This window comes from Cynoglossus semilaevis, chromosome 7 (assembly GCF_000523025.1).
Source record: "Cynoglossus semilaevis isolate Cse_v1.0 chromosome 7, Cse_v1.0, whole genome shotgun sequence".
Lineage (NCBI taxonomy): Eukaryota > Metazoa > Chordata > Actinopteri > Pleuronectiformes > Cynoglossidae > Cynoglossus > Cynoglossus semilaevis.
The window spans coordinates 23,431-35,206 of NC_024313.1; the positions used below are offsets into that span (position 1 = coordinate 23,431).

The following is an 11,776-nucleotide window of genomic DNA, read 5'->3' on the forward strand; positions in this document are numbered from 1 at the left end:
TATACTTGTACTTATTTGCAGGAAAACAAAGGGGGGGAAACATGGACTTATTCTAATTTATAGGGATTTTCGTTATGATTGTACTGGTCCGGCCCACTTGGCATCAAATCAGGCTGTATGTGGCCCCTGAACCAAAATGAGTTTGACACCCCCCGTGTTTGACGCTTGGCTCATTGAGAGTAACCCTTACCTTGGGCCCCAGAGATGGCTAGTTTGTAGGCTAGCATTAGTAGCTTTTTTGGGGGGGCACGTGATATTTGGTATTAGTGCAGGTCTTTGCACTCGAGTTCTGCCTGGTCAAGACTACCGGATGTGGCCCGTTCAGCTTTGTAATCCAGCCCGCCAAACTTGTCCAAATTATATAATTGATTTGTGTTGTGATAATACTTCTGCCTTTTCCCTGCAGTACCCAAATTCTCCATATAGATGGCGAAGAGAACGCTAAAAAACCTTTTAGCGTTTTAGCATTTATGCATGACAAAGAGAACGCTAAAATTTTTTTAGCGTTTTAGCATTTATGCATGACTTATGTCATTTATCTTAGTTCACTTGAATGCTCCATCTATCAGCTCCTGACCCGCCCCACCCGTTCAAATTTAGAACCAATTGTAGCCCGTAAGTCAAAAGGTTTGCCCCACTTGTTCTAATCATTTGCTTAACTACTTAAATATGATTTGTTTTGCTCGCTCACGAACCATGGGAACAACCAGAAGCCTAGATCGCCCTTTCGCAGCACTCCACCAGTCTACCTGTGTACCAGTAGCATAGGTTGGTACACAAGCCTAGAGTGCCCTCTAGCGGCTGTCAGTGTGAAAATAACAAACGTGAGATTATGAACAAGCAGAAGGAACGGATAATTGACCGACTTCTTTTCTTCTGTACGAATTTCTTTAACCTCGCCTCACGTTTCTAACCTTTCGCTCCAGTAATTTTTTCCTGATTTTCAAACTTGCTTCAAACTTTCAAAAACGTAAACGAAAATGATCTCATAAAATAAAATACATTTTACATCAAAGGTGATTAGAGCATTCCTCTGATGTAAAACACAAATCTATCTGCGCAACAACCATATTATCTAAACTGCTATATATAAAGTTTAAAAAAAAATTAGTAAAAAAAAAAAAAAAAAAAAAAAAAAGACATTTTATACAAAATGACATGACTTCAAAATCAAACAGACTGAAGGCAGTTTGGACATAAAATTTCTCTGGCGCAGTAGCTTTTAATACAGAAAATCCACGATAGTAAAATGGATAACATCAGGTGGACAAAAAGGTTTCCTTCTTTTTTTTTTTTTACATGCAAAGGTTTTACACGGGCTTATAGTCCAACTTGGACTCCAGCTTTTTCGAGTCTGCCACTTTCCTCACAGCTTTCATAAAGTCTTCCTGAGTCACGTACTCCCGGTCAGCGCGGATAGCGAATAGCCCTGCAAGACCACAACAGAGAGTTGATCACGTGACAGCTGGCGAGGAGTTCAAACTGAGTAGAAAGAGAGTGAGAAAAAACCGTCGGCCTCACCTGCTTCTGTGCAAACGTTCCGCAGATCGGCTCCATTGAATCCGTCCGACAGTTTGACGAGGGCTTCGAAATCTACAAAACAGGCACCGCAAAGTTAAGGATGCGACTACGGTTATACGGTCATTTGTCGTAAAAGTCCGTGTCCCCCTGACCTATTTCCCCGTGCTTGGTGATGGGGCTGGAGTGAATCTTTAGGATGTCCAAACGTGCCTGTTCGTTGGGCAGTTCAATGTCTAGAAAAGACACAAAACGTTTGTTTGTTTTTGTTTGTTTCACTAAGTAAACGCTGACTGACATATAGTCAAATGGCAACAACTGGCAACCAGGTCTTACGGATTTTACGATCTAGTCTGCCAGGTCGCAGCAGCGCTGGATCCAAGGTATCGGGTCGGTTGGTGGCCATTATCATCTTCACTCTGTGCAGTGTGTCGAAACCGTCCATCTGGTTAAGGAGCTGGTGTGAGTCAAACAAAGCAGTAGATTAATTGTTATTATTACTTGTTATTAGGGATGGCTTGATCTGATACTCTGAGTAAAGTAAGGGATTACAATTGCAATTACTGTTACTTTCCTTCAGATAGGCTGCATTTGCGGGAGTGCTTAATGACAACGGCGTTGCGATGCGACGTCAGTGGTAACAGACGCAGGTTTAGCTTAACAAGGGAGAAGAACATGGAGGTCGGGTGACGGCAATACCACGGAGCATTTAACGCATGGAAATATTGATGTTATCGAACAATGACAAGACAGCGCAGCTGAACTGAAGAAGGTCGTCGCTGGCTATATTGTTGTGGACATGTCGTCTTTTTCCATCGGAGACTCCCGTGCATTGATGTTGATTTGTTATATGTTCAATAATTTATTTATTTTGTACCGCAGCACATTTAATGCTAATGTGTAGCGGCCATATTAATCGGCGACGTAATTGTGAGGAAACGTCGAGGAAAATTTGTTAAAAAAAACAAAAAAAAAACACGGTTACTCCTTTACTTCTGTAAATAAATAATACAATTAGGCTGAAAGGTCAATTGCTTTATAGAGTACTTAAGTTGTGAATATTTTTGAAATGTAACTAAGTAAAGTAATTATCAAAGTAACTAGTAACTAATTACTTTTGGAAATAAGTCATCAGTAAAGTAAGTGGATTACTTTCTCAGAGAAGTAATCAATAACTAATTACCATTTCCAAGTAACTTGATCAACACTGCTCAGGATCAATATTGGTTTTATATGGGTCAAAAAGTCAGGATCAAACAAACAACAAGAGCGGGACCTTGAAATACGAACATCCAGACATACGAGTATTCCGAGATGCGAGCAAGCCTTCGGGCAAATTTTTGATTTGAGATACGAGCACGCTTACAGACGATGACGCTAGGTGGCCGAGCACTCGTAGCAGCCCACGCCACCTCACTCGTTCACTTCACATGTTCGTCGACATCCGTACGCATCTCCCGCGGGTCTTCCGTATTGCGTTTGCGTTACTTACGAGATTTTCTTTTCAATTTTGTGCATTAGTCTTCATAATAGTGACGAGTCCTAAGAGAGTGAGCGGTAAGGATGGTAGTGAGAAGAAGAAACGCACAATGACCATGGATATAAAGCATGAAATTGACGATAAATATGAGCGCGGTGCCCGCTAAAGAAAGAAGACAAATCGTCTTACCTCCATCAGAGTCCTTTGGATCTCTCTGTCTGCTGATGTTCCCTGGAGAAACGACGACCACCTAAAAATGACGGGAAAATGACGAAACAACTTCGGGGAAGATAAGAAAAAAAAAGGAAAATTGAGGATCACGTACCAATTGCATCTATTTCATCCATGAAGATGATGCACGGCTGGTGGTCACGTGCGTAGTTGAACATTTCTCTGATCAGTCTTGCGCTTTCGCCGATATACTTGTCCACAATGGAACTGGACACCACCTGCAGTGCAACACAATCGCAAACGGTCGAGTGAGCGCTCCGAGGAGCTGCGGAGATCAATGGTTGACCGAGGTGCGGGAACCCACCTTGAGAAAGTTGCAGTCCAGCTGACTGGCCACTGCTCTGGCAAGAAGGGTCTTCCCAGTTCCTATCAATGACATTGAGCAAAACGGACACAGTGCTGCTTTAATGGAACCAGGACCAGCTCTTACTGTGGAGGTACATTAGTATACAGCAGTGTTTCCCAACTGTTTTTGTGCCGCATATTTGTATATGTAATGAAATATAATAACCTTCTATTTTAAACATACTCACAATTCACTAAAATCTCAGCCTATTAAGTTGAAGACAACGCTGATACACTCGCAGGAATTAAAGAAAGATACTCACAAAGATCTTCAACAGTTCTGATTGGGTTTTTATTTACTTTTCATGGCCATTTGCTGCCACCTAGTGAAAGGGGATTTTAATTATTCTGCATGTCACGCATTGACAGACAAAGAACAATTTTTTCGCAAGGTATAAATATAATTTTTTTTTCAGGCCAATTAAGTGAATTTGGGTAATTTTTCCGCGGCACACCTAATGATATCTCACGGCACAGTGGTTGGGAATCACTGGTATACAGAGCACCAGACTAACATTTTGCTTGGTACCAACTGGAGGTGATCCACACCCTATTCTAAGGATGATGTACATATCCTCGCCAGAGAAGACAGATGGTTTGAGAGAGGGGTGAAAGAAGCCATCTACGTTAATCTGGAGAAACCATCTCTCTAGAGGAGGTGGTTTGAGACACAATCTTTCATATACCTATAATGTTGTCCTGAGTTCTCTCCCCCCAAATATTCAACCCCCTCCCTGACAACAAGACCAGTGTCAAAAGTGTCGCTCAGGTGAAACTACCTCTAACCTTTGTGAATTACTTTACAGTACTCCCCCTTTCTGCAACGATATTTAAATTTTATATAATGGAATATGCAGAAATAATACAATTTATATTTCTTCATTTGCGGTTTTTATTTTGTACTGCAGCACATTTAATGCTAATGTCGGCGACGTAATTGTGAGGACACGCCGAGGAACATTTGTTAAAAAAACACCCACGGTTACCCCTTTACTTCTGTAAATAAATACTACAATTAGGCTGAAAGGTCAATTGCTTTACAGAGTACTTAAGTTGTGAATATTTTTGAAATGTAACTAAGTAAAGTAATTATCAAAGTAACTAGTAACTAATTACTTTTGGAAATAAGTCATCAGTAAAGTAAGTGCATTACTTTCTCAGAGAAGTAATCAATAACTAATTACTATTTCCAAGTAACTTGATCAACACTGCTCAGGATCAATATTGGTTTTATATGGGTCAAAAAGTCAGGATCAAACAAACAACTACAGCGGGACCTCGAAATACGAGCATCCGGACATACGAGTATTCCGAGATACGAGCAAGCCTTCGAACAAATTTTTGATTTGAGATACGAGCACGCTTACAGACGACGATGCTAGGTGGCCGAGCACAGCCACAGCCACTCGTTCACTTAACGTGTCCGTCAACATCCATACGCATCTCCCGCAAGTCTTCCGTATTGTGTTATCTCTGATTTTCTCTCTATTTTGTGCATTATTCTTCATAATAGTGACGAATCCTAAGAGAGAAGACGGATGGTTTGAGAGAGGGGTGAAGGAAGCCACCTACGTTAATCTGGAGAAACCATCTCTCTAGAGGAGGTGGTTTGAGACACAATCTTTCATATACCTATAATGTTGTCCTGAGTTCTCTCCCCCCAAAAATTCAACCCCCTCCCTGACAACAAGACCAGTGTCAAAAGTGTCGCTCAGGTGAAACTACCTCTAACCTTTGTGAATTACTTTACAGTACTCCCCCCTTTCTGCAACGACCCTCGTTATGGGTATGCAGCCCCTTTGAGGCTAAATACCCAAATTTCCCAGTAGTCCCAGGCAGAACTGAAGAAGCCTCTTGGATGAGAGGCGAAACGTATTTAAAAAAAAAAAAACCTACTCTGTCGAGTTGCCATAGATGTAACTATTTTTGGAATAGAGAGTTGATGCGCTAGCAAAATAAATGTATGTTTTCACCCGCGCAGAGTCAGGTGTACCAGTGTGACCCAGATGAATTAGTAGTGGAACTTTGGAGCCCAAATATATGTAAAAAGCTAAGGTATACATATGGACCTGGTCTGATACGTATATGTACAGTGAGAACCACTGACCTGGTGGTCCGTAGAGTAGACAGCCTTTTGGAGGGATGATCCCAACTCTCTGGAACAGCTCAGGGTTGGTCAAAGGAAGCTCTATCACCTGTAACAGAAATGAGTTGCACTCTTGAATATTGTTAGCTTAGTACCTCTCAATTTTGTTCCGTTTCAGACTAAATTAATTTTGGCATTACTTTAATAACAACGCTAATAACCCAATTCATAAAGTGTAACAATAACATCAGAAGGTCAGGTTAGGTTTAGCTAACACGGCTAGTATCCTGCTGTATGCTTGTATTAACCTACATTGCTTGCAAGTCACTATGGCTGTGATCTCTCAGCGGACTGGTCAATTATATTGGTCGACAGGTGACTCCACCAAAATTCTGATTGGTCCTTTTTTTTTTATGGGTTAATTTCATCAGAAGTAAAGTACCAGGTCCTAATCAGCGTGTTTTCAGAGCACCTCTGTTTCACAGATAACAGTCTCGTCTTCTTTCTTGTTTTCACTATTTTGGGATTAGCCCAATCCACAGACAGACAGATTGAAGAATGCATGAGAACAGGCGTGGGCAAACTTTTTGACTTGCGGGCCACGATTGTCCTAAAATTGAACAGGGTGGGGGGGGGAGCAGGTCAGGAGCAGATAGATGGAGCGTTCGTGTGAACTAAGATAAATGACATGTAAAAGGCTAAAATGCTTTTATCATTTTCTACGCCATCTATTGGGGAAACATGGGTATTGCAGGTAAACAGCAGAGGTATAATGATAATATAAATAAAACATTTGGATTAGTTTGGCAGGCTGGATTAAAAACTGAACAGGCCACATCCGGCTCCTGGGTCTTAGTTTGCCCATGCCTGCGCTAGAAGGTCTGGGTCCAGTGATTTGCTGAGTAATGATTTATTTTCGAGCGTTCCATTTACAGTGCTCAGCAGGTGCACCGTACCGCAACAATGGAAACATCCCTCAGCATTTTCATAAGGGTTAATAATTCATCAGAAAGAATTCCTGGTCATAACAGAAAGGAAAAGCAAGAAAATACAGAGACGATAGGAACCCTGATGCCCTTCACAGGATCAAATAGGTACTGCGACCCTTAAAATGAGAAATTATTTATGTGGTATTGGTATGGTATGGATATGCATAAAACAGCTTAAAGATGCGAAGATGCTTAAATCAGCATCTCTACATACACACATATGTATGTATGTGTCTATACATATACAGTATATATATACATATATACTGTATATATATATATATATATATACACATACATATATACACATATACATACATATATATATATATATATATATATACACATACATATACATACATATATACGTACATACATATACATACTATATATGTATATATATATATATATTACATACTCAAACTCGATCTAACTATCTGACATTTTATGACATAAATGTGTGAATTTTTAAACCAGACCAGAGTAGAATACGTTTCTCAAGTATTAAAAAAGGTATTAAAGTTGTTTTTAAGTATTAACATTGTTATACTATCCATACATAAAATACTTTTTACCATTAATGCGACTTCTGGCGCTGCATGGTTTTGATGCGATTGTTTTCAGTTTATGCCAGAAATAAAAGATGACGTACCAAGCTGATGATTTTACCGCAATTATTTAACACAACGCAAAGAAAGTACGCTGCCGCAGCAAATACACAAGTTGTTTTTTTTTTAAAGATTATTTTAACACTTTGATTTCTGTAATGTTTTCCTTGAATATTAAACTCAAATCAAAATTATTCATTACTTATTGTGTTAAGAAGTACCAGCTAAGATTTATCATATAGCCAGATACAGTTATCAGAAGAGCCACATCGGGCTCACGAGCCATAGGTTCCCGACCAATGATTTTTAAGGAGTAATGGTAGTTTTTTTTATACATTCGAGTGAACTGAAACGGTTGGAGGAACCATAGTAAGGCTTGTTTTAGTGTGCATCAAGTAAACAATACCTCTCTTAGCTCACGAATCTGCTCAGAAAGACCTCCGATCTCTGAGTAGGAGACACTTCCAGGATCCTCGTGGGACATATTGTACACAAGAGGGTCCACTTCTCGCGGCAGGTATCTTTTTTTTTAAAAAAAGAAAAGAAAACAGTATATATACATTAATGTCAAAATATTTCCTTCAGGCCTACAGTTAAAGATTCATGTCAGATCCATGAGATCATTCAGAAAAGAACACGACCCATGAGATCAGGGAAAATCAGAGGGAAAAAAAAAAAACATCATTCAGAAAAGAACATGACCCATGAGATCAGGGAAAATCAGAAAAAAAAAACAGAGAAAAATGAGGAACAACCTGTATTTTATCTCTGCCCCACAACATCAACTAGTTTTAATATTTGTGTCAAAACTGAGGAGAGCACAGCACAGAATCTGGATATAGGACTCTGGCAACCTGGAAGTGGCGTTTTCTTTCAAGATAACATCGAGAATCTGGAGAAGTACTGCATCGTAATTTCCGGACAATTGAGCACACCTGAATATAAGCGGCACACTACATTTAAAAATAAATAAATAATTGTACATAGGCTGCACTTCTCTATAAGCCGCAAGTGTCGACGTTGTAACATGGGATATCAGCTACACCGAGTACAACCGAACATAAACAGAGTTTTAACAGCTCCTGTATAACCAACACACACTACAACATAACAGGGCTCAAACTGCTCCCAACCTTTGCTACCGTTCTCTCTCTCTCTCGGACGCCCCACGCACATATATGCACATAGCCATTCACAGACAGACATACGCTACTGGTATAACACACAGTAGCCTTCCAGAAAAGTCACTGATAGCTAGTGGTTAGCTAGCCTAAATTAGCCGCATCATTGTTTAAGCCGCAGGGTTCAAAGCGTGTGAAAACATTTGCGGCTTATAGTCTGGAAATTACGATACTTAAGACACTTTCACAAAAAAAAAAAAAAAAAGGTTTTATATACATTTCCACAGGAACGGTTCATACCTCATTATAGTGAGCGTGGTCATATCTAGGGCAACTCTGGTGCCGGGCTTCAGTTGTGACTTGTCCAACTGTAAAGGTTTTAGCAATTAGAATTAACTGTGCAAAACATGGAGAGATTGGATGTCTGACCAAAATTTTTTTTACGGTTGGTCTTCTGTGTCAGAAAGACCTATTTTAAAAATGACTGATTCAGCACTTACTTGTCTACGGCATCCAACAACATATCGTGGTCCATTGGTGGCCTTGACAATGACTAAAAAAAAAAATTAAATAAAAATAAAACATTTTCGTTTTTTCATTACAATCATATAGCAATACTCTAATCGATGTATCACTAAAGAAGGAGAGGCAGAGGGAAGATATTCGACAACATGGAGGACCTTGTTGGGGTTCTATAACACACATGTTTAGACACAGAACTTACACTTTTCTTCTGTCAGCTGTTTGAGCACTTCACCAACAATCTGAAAAAAAAAAAAAAAACAACAACAAGGCCCTCAGGTTTACAATTTCGAAGAATAAATGTTATAAAGAATAAATAAATAAATGGTACAGAAAAGCTACGGTTCATTATGTACCTCGGTATTAGGCCTGGGAAATATCTGGATATTTTAAAATGTATCAATATAGTCTTAGAAGAGATATTACATGGCACAATATCACTATGAGCCGCAAGTTCGCACCTATTCTCCCCACGCCCTTTGACCTCATGTATTTGCATGTTGGCTACTTTGTCCGTGTACTCAAATCAAAGCTTTACCTTAATAATAGAGGTATTAATATTCTGCTGCCACTTGTATTTTCCAAAGCGTAATATTGCACAAACGTTTTGATACACTCAACTTATGATACAAATCATGTTTTCTTGTTCACAATATATTATGGTTTTTTTTTTAAACAACAAAAATACAATAATCCCTTTTAGTAAGAAAAATGCAAAATACCATAAGATAGATACAATTAGGGAAAACCTCAAAGGTTATTAGTGGATGTTAGTAAATAGCATTAGTACGTAAATGTATTTTACTAGATTCGTAGGTTAGTAGTAGTAAATTAGTATTATTAATATTTGCAGTTGTAGCGAATTTATATTATAGCGATATTTATTCAAAAAAAGTTGTTTTTTTAATAAATAATAATAAAAACACAGAGACAGGTGATCATAGATTAATTATGCTTTACAAAAAGCCAAACGGTCATTTCTGACCCAATAGATTGTTTGACCCTATAATCCAGAAAGAGAGCAACATTTTGTGGTAATGTGTTGGAATTAAGTGAGACTAAAAGCATTTATTTACAGTTAACACTTGATTAAAGATTAGAACAGGAAAAGGAGAAAGACATTACGACTGTTAATCTTGTCTCTAACCCAAGAAAGAAAAACAAAACGTATGGACTGACTGAATCGTTCACGCAGACAAATTTAAAAGTAGGGATGTCCCATAATGTCAGCCGATCGATATTACCGGCCCGATATTAGCATAATTACGTAACATCTGTAAGAATCGGTTTTCCTCTGATAATAAAAACCAGATGACACAATGCCTAGGTAACGCCAAATTATGTGCCCTGAAAATAGTTTTGGGGGAAAAATGGCTGTATGTGAAAGCGAAAGCCACGAGATGACAGCATTGCAGCTCATTTAATTAATCTATTATAATAATTAGAGGATTGTATGCAGAATGCTAGTCCCAGTGAATTATAAAGTGGTTTGTTCATATAAAGAGATAAATATTACTAGGCACTCAATATTTCAACTTTTCCCTAAGGGGGGCATGGCAGGAAAAAAAAAAAAAGAGAAACACCGCTTTATCGGTATCGGTTGATATCGGAATTGGAAATTAAGTGTTAGGACAATATCGACAAAATGTCAATATTGGACATCCCTACTTTAAAGCGTAATGAATTCATTTTTATGCATGATTATATATACTGTCAATATATTATGCTTTACCAATGTTAACGTGCTTTTGCGCAATTTACCATGGCAGTTGAAGAAATGAGCAACACATGAACATGACAACTGTAGTATTAACATTAAACAAAAGTACTTTGCGAACTATTCGACTGTTCACCAATTTTGCCGCTCAATGACAAATTCCCATCAACGATTACTGCAGCTACCTATACCTGAAAAGCTAGCTTCTTGGGTTTTGAACGCTTGAGCATCTACACAGGGATAGCTTGCGTTGCTATAGTTTCCCCCCATACACTTATGGAAACATTCGGGTTCAGTTTGCAAGTATTGATGAAACAGATTTTTTTACCTGTCCGACACTTTGAAGAGCCTTCAAGTCGTTCTCTGACTTCTCATACTGTTTAGTTTGTTCTCTCAGTTGCTCTCTTACTGTAATACAAAACCACAAACAGTACGGTACACATTAGCGGTACGTAGTTAGCATAGCCGAAAGCTAAACAGAGAAACGCCATGATTACCAAAAGAAATGTAACCTATAACTGGTGATAAGTTGCCTAAGATAAGCAAATAGCCATGTTTTGACAACGGAAAGATTAAGCAAATTAATGTTCGCTAGTGAAGTCGTCAGCGACAGTAGTTATTTCTACAGTTAGCTTCTTTGTGGAAATGAATAAGGCTAACTGCATGACAAAGCAGTACCTGTCAGCTAGCGCCGCTATGCCGCTAACAATTATACAATTACCAAAACCAAAACATTCATTTACCTCTACTATAAAACGAACAAACGTAGCAGTTAACATGGTACTTACGTTCTTTTAACCGCCCATCAACTTCTTTGTGTTCGAGTAATTTTTTCCTGTAGTCCTGCAACGCTTTCTCTCTACCGTCCGCCATGATGCCTCACTGACTTATGGGAGTTTTTTTTTTCCCGTGCTTGTTATTCTGAATTTCCGGTGTTTGGCTCAGTCACGCTTAGGCTAGTCGTCACTTCCAGCGAGTCTGCGGTCCAGGTATTTATAATTTCTATTAATTTAAAATAAAACCACTTAATGTTCACATACGGTCATGGCTGTCCTTAATGCAGGTGACATTATAATATGACTTATGTAGTTGTAACGTTACGTAACACTTTCGTTCGCTGTTGTAAAACAAAACGGTCGGAAGCAATTTGAACGTAATT

The 11,776-nt window shown here is 38.8% G+C and overlaps 1 protein-coding gene across 1 annotated transcript; it reads right to left on the reverse strand.

Annotated features, from left to right (window-relative positions):
* Positions 1-1,189: 1,189 nt before the first annotated feature.
* psmc6 (proteasome 26S subunit, ATPase 6) lies at positions 1,190-11,560 on the reverse strand. The gene is given in 15 exon segments (XM_008312608.3): positions 1,190-1,429; positions 1,522-1,593; positions 1,674-1,754; positions 1,855-1,975; positions 3,188-3,231; positions 3,234-3,248; positions 3,324-3,447; positions 3,534-3,595; positions 5,682-5,769; positions 7,664-7,778; positions 8,679-8,746; positions 8,879-8,931; positions 9,103-9,142; positions 10,946-11,025; positions 11,406-11,560. Coding segments are annotated over 15 exon segments (1,167 nt in total). The 5' UTR covers positions 11,491-11,560; the 3' UTR covers positions 1,190-1,310.
* Between the last annotated feature and the right edge of the window lie 216 nt (positions 11,561-11,776).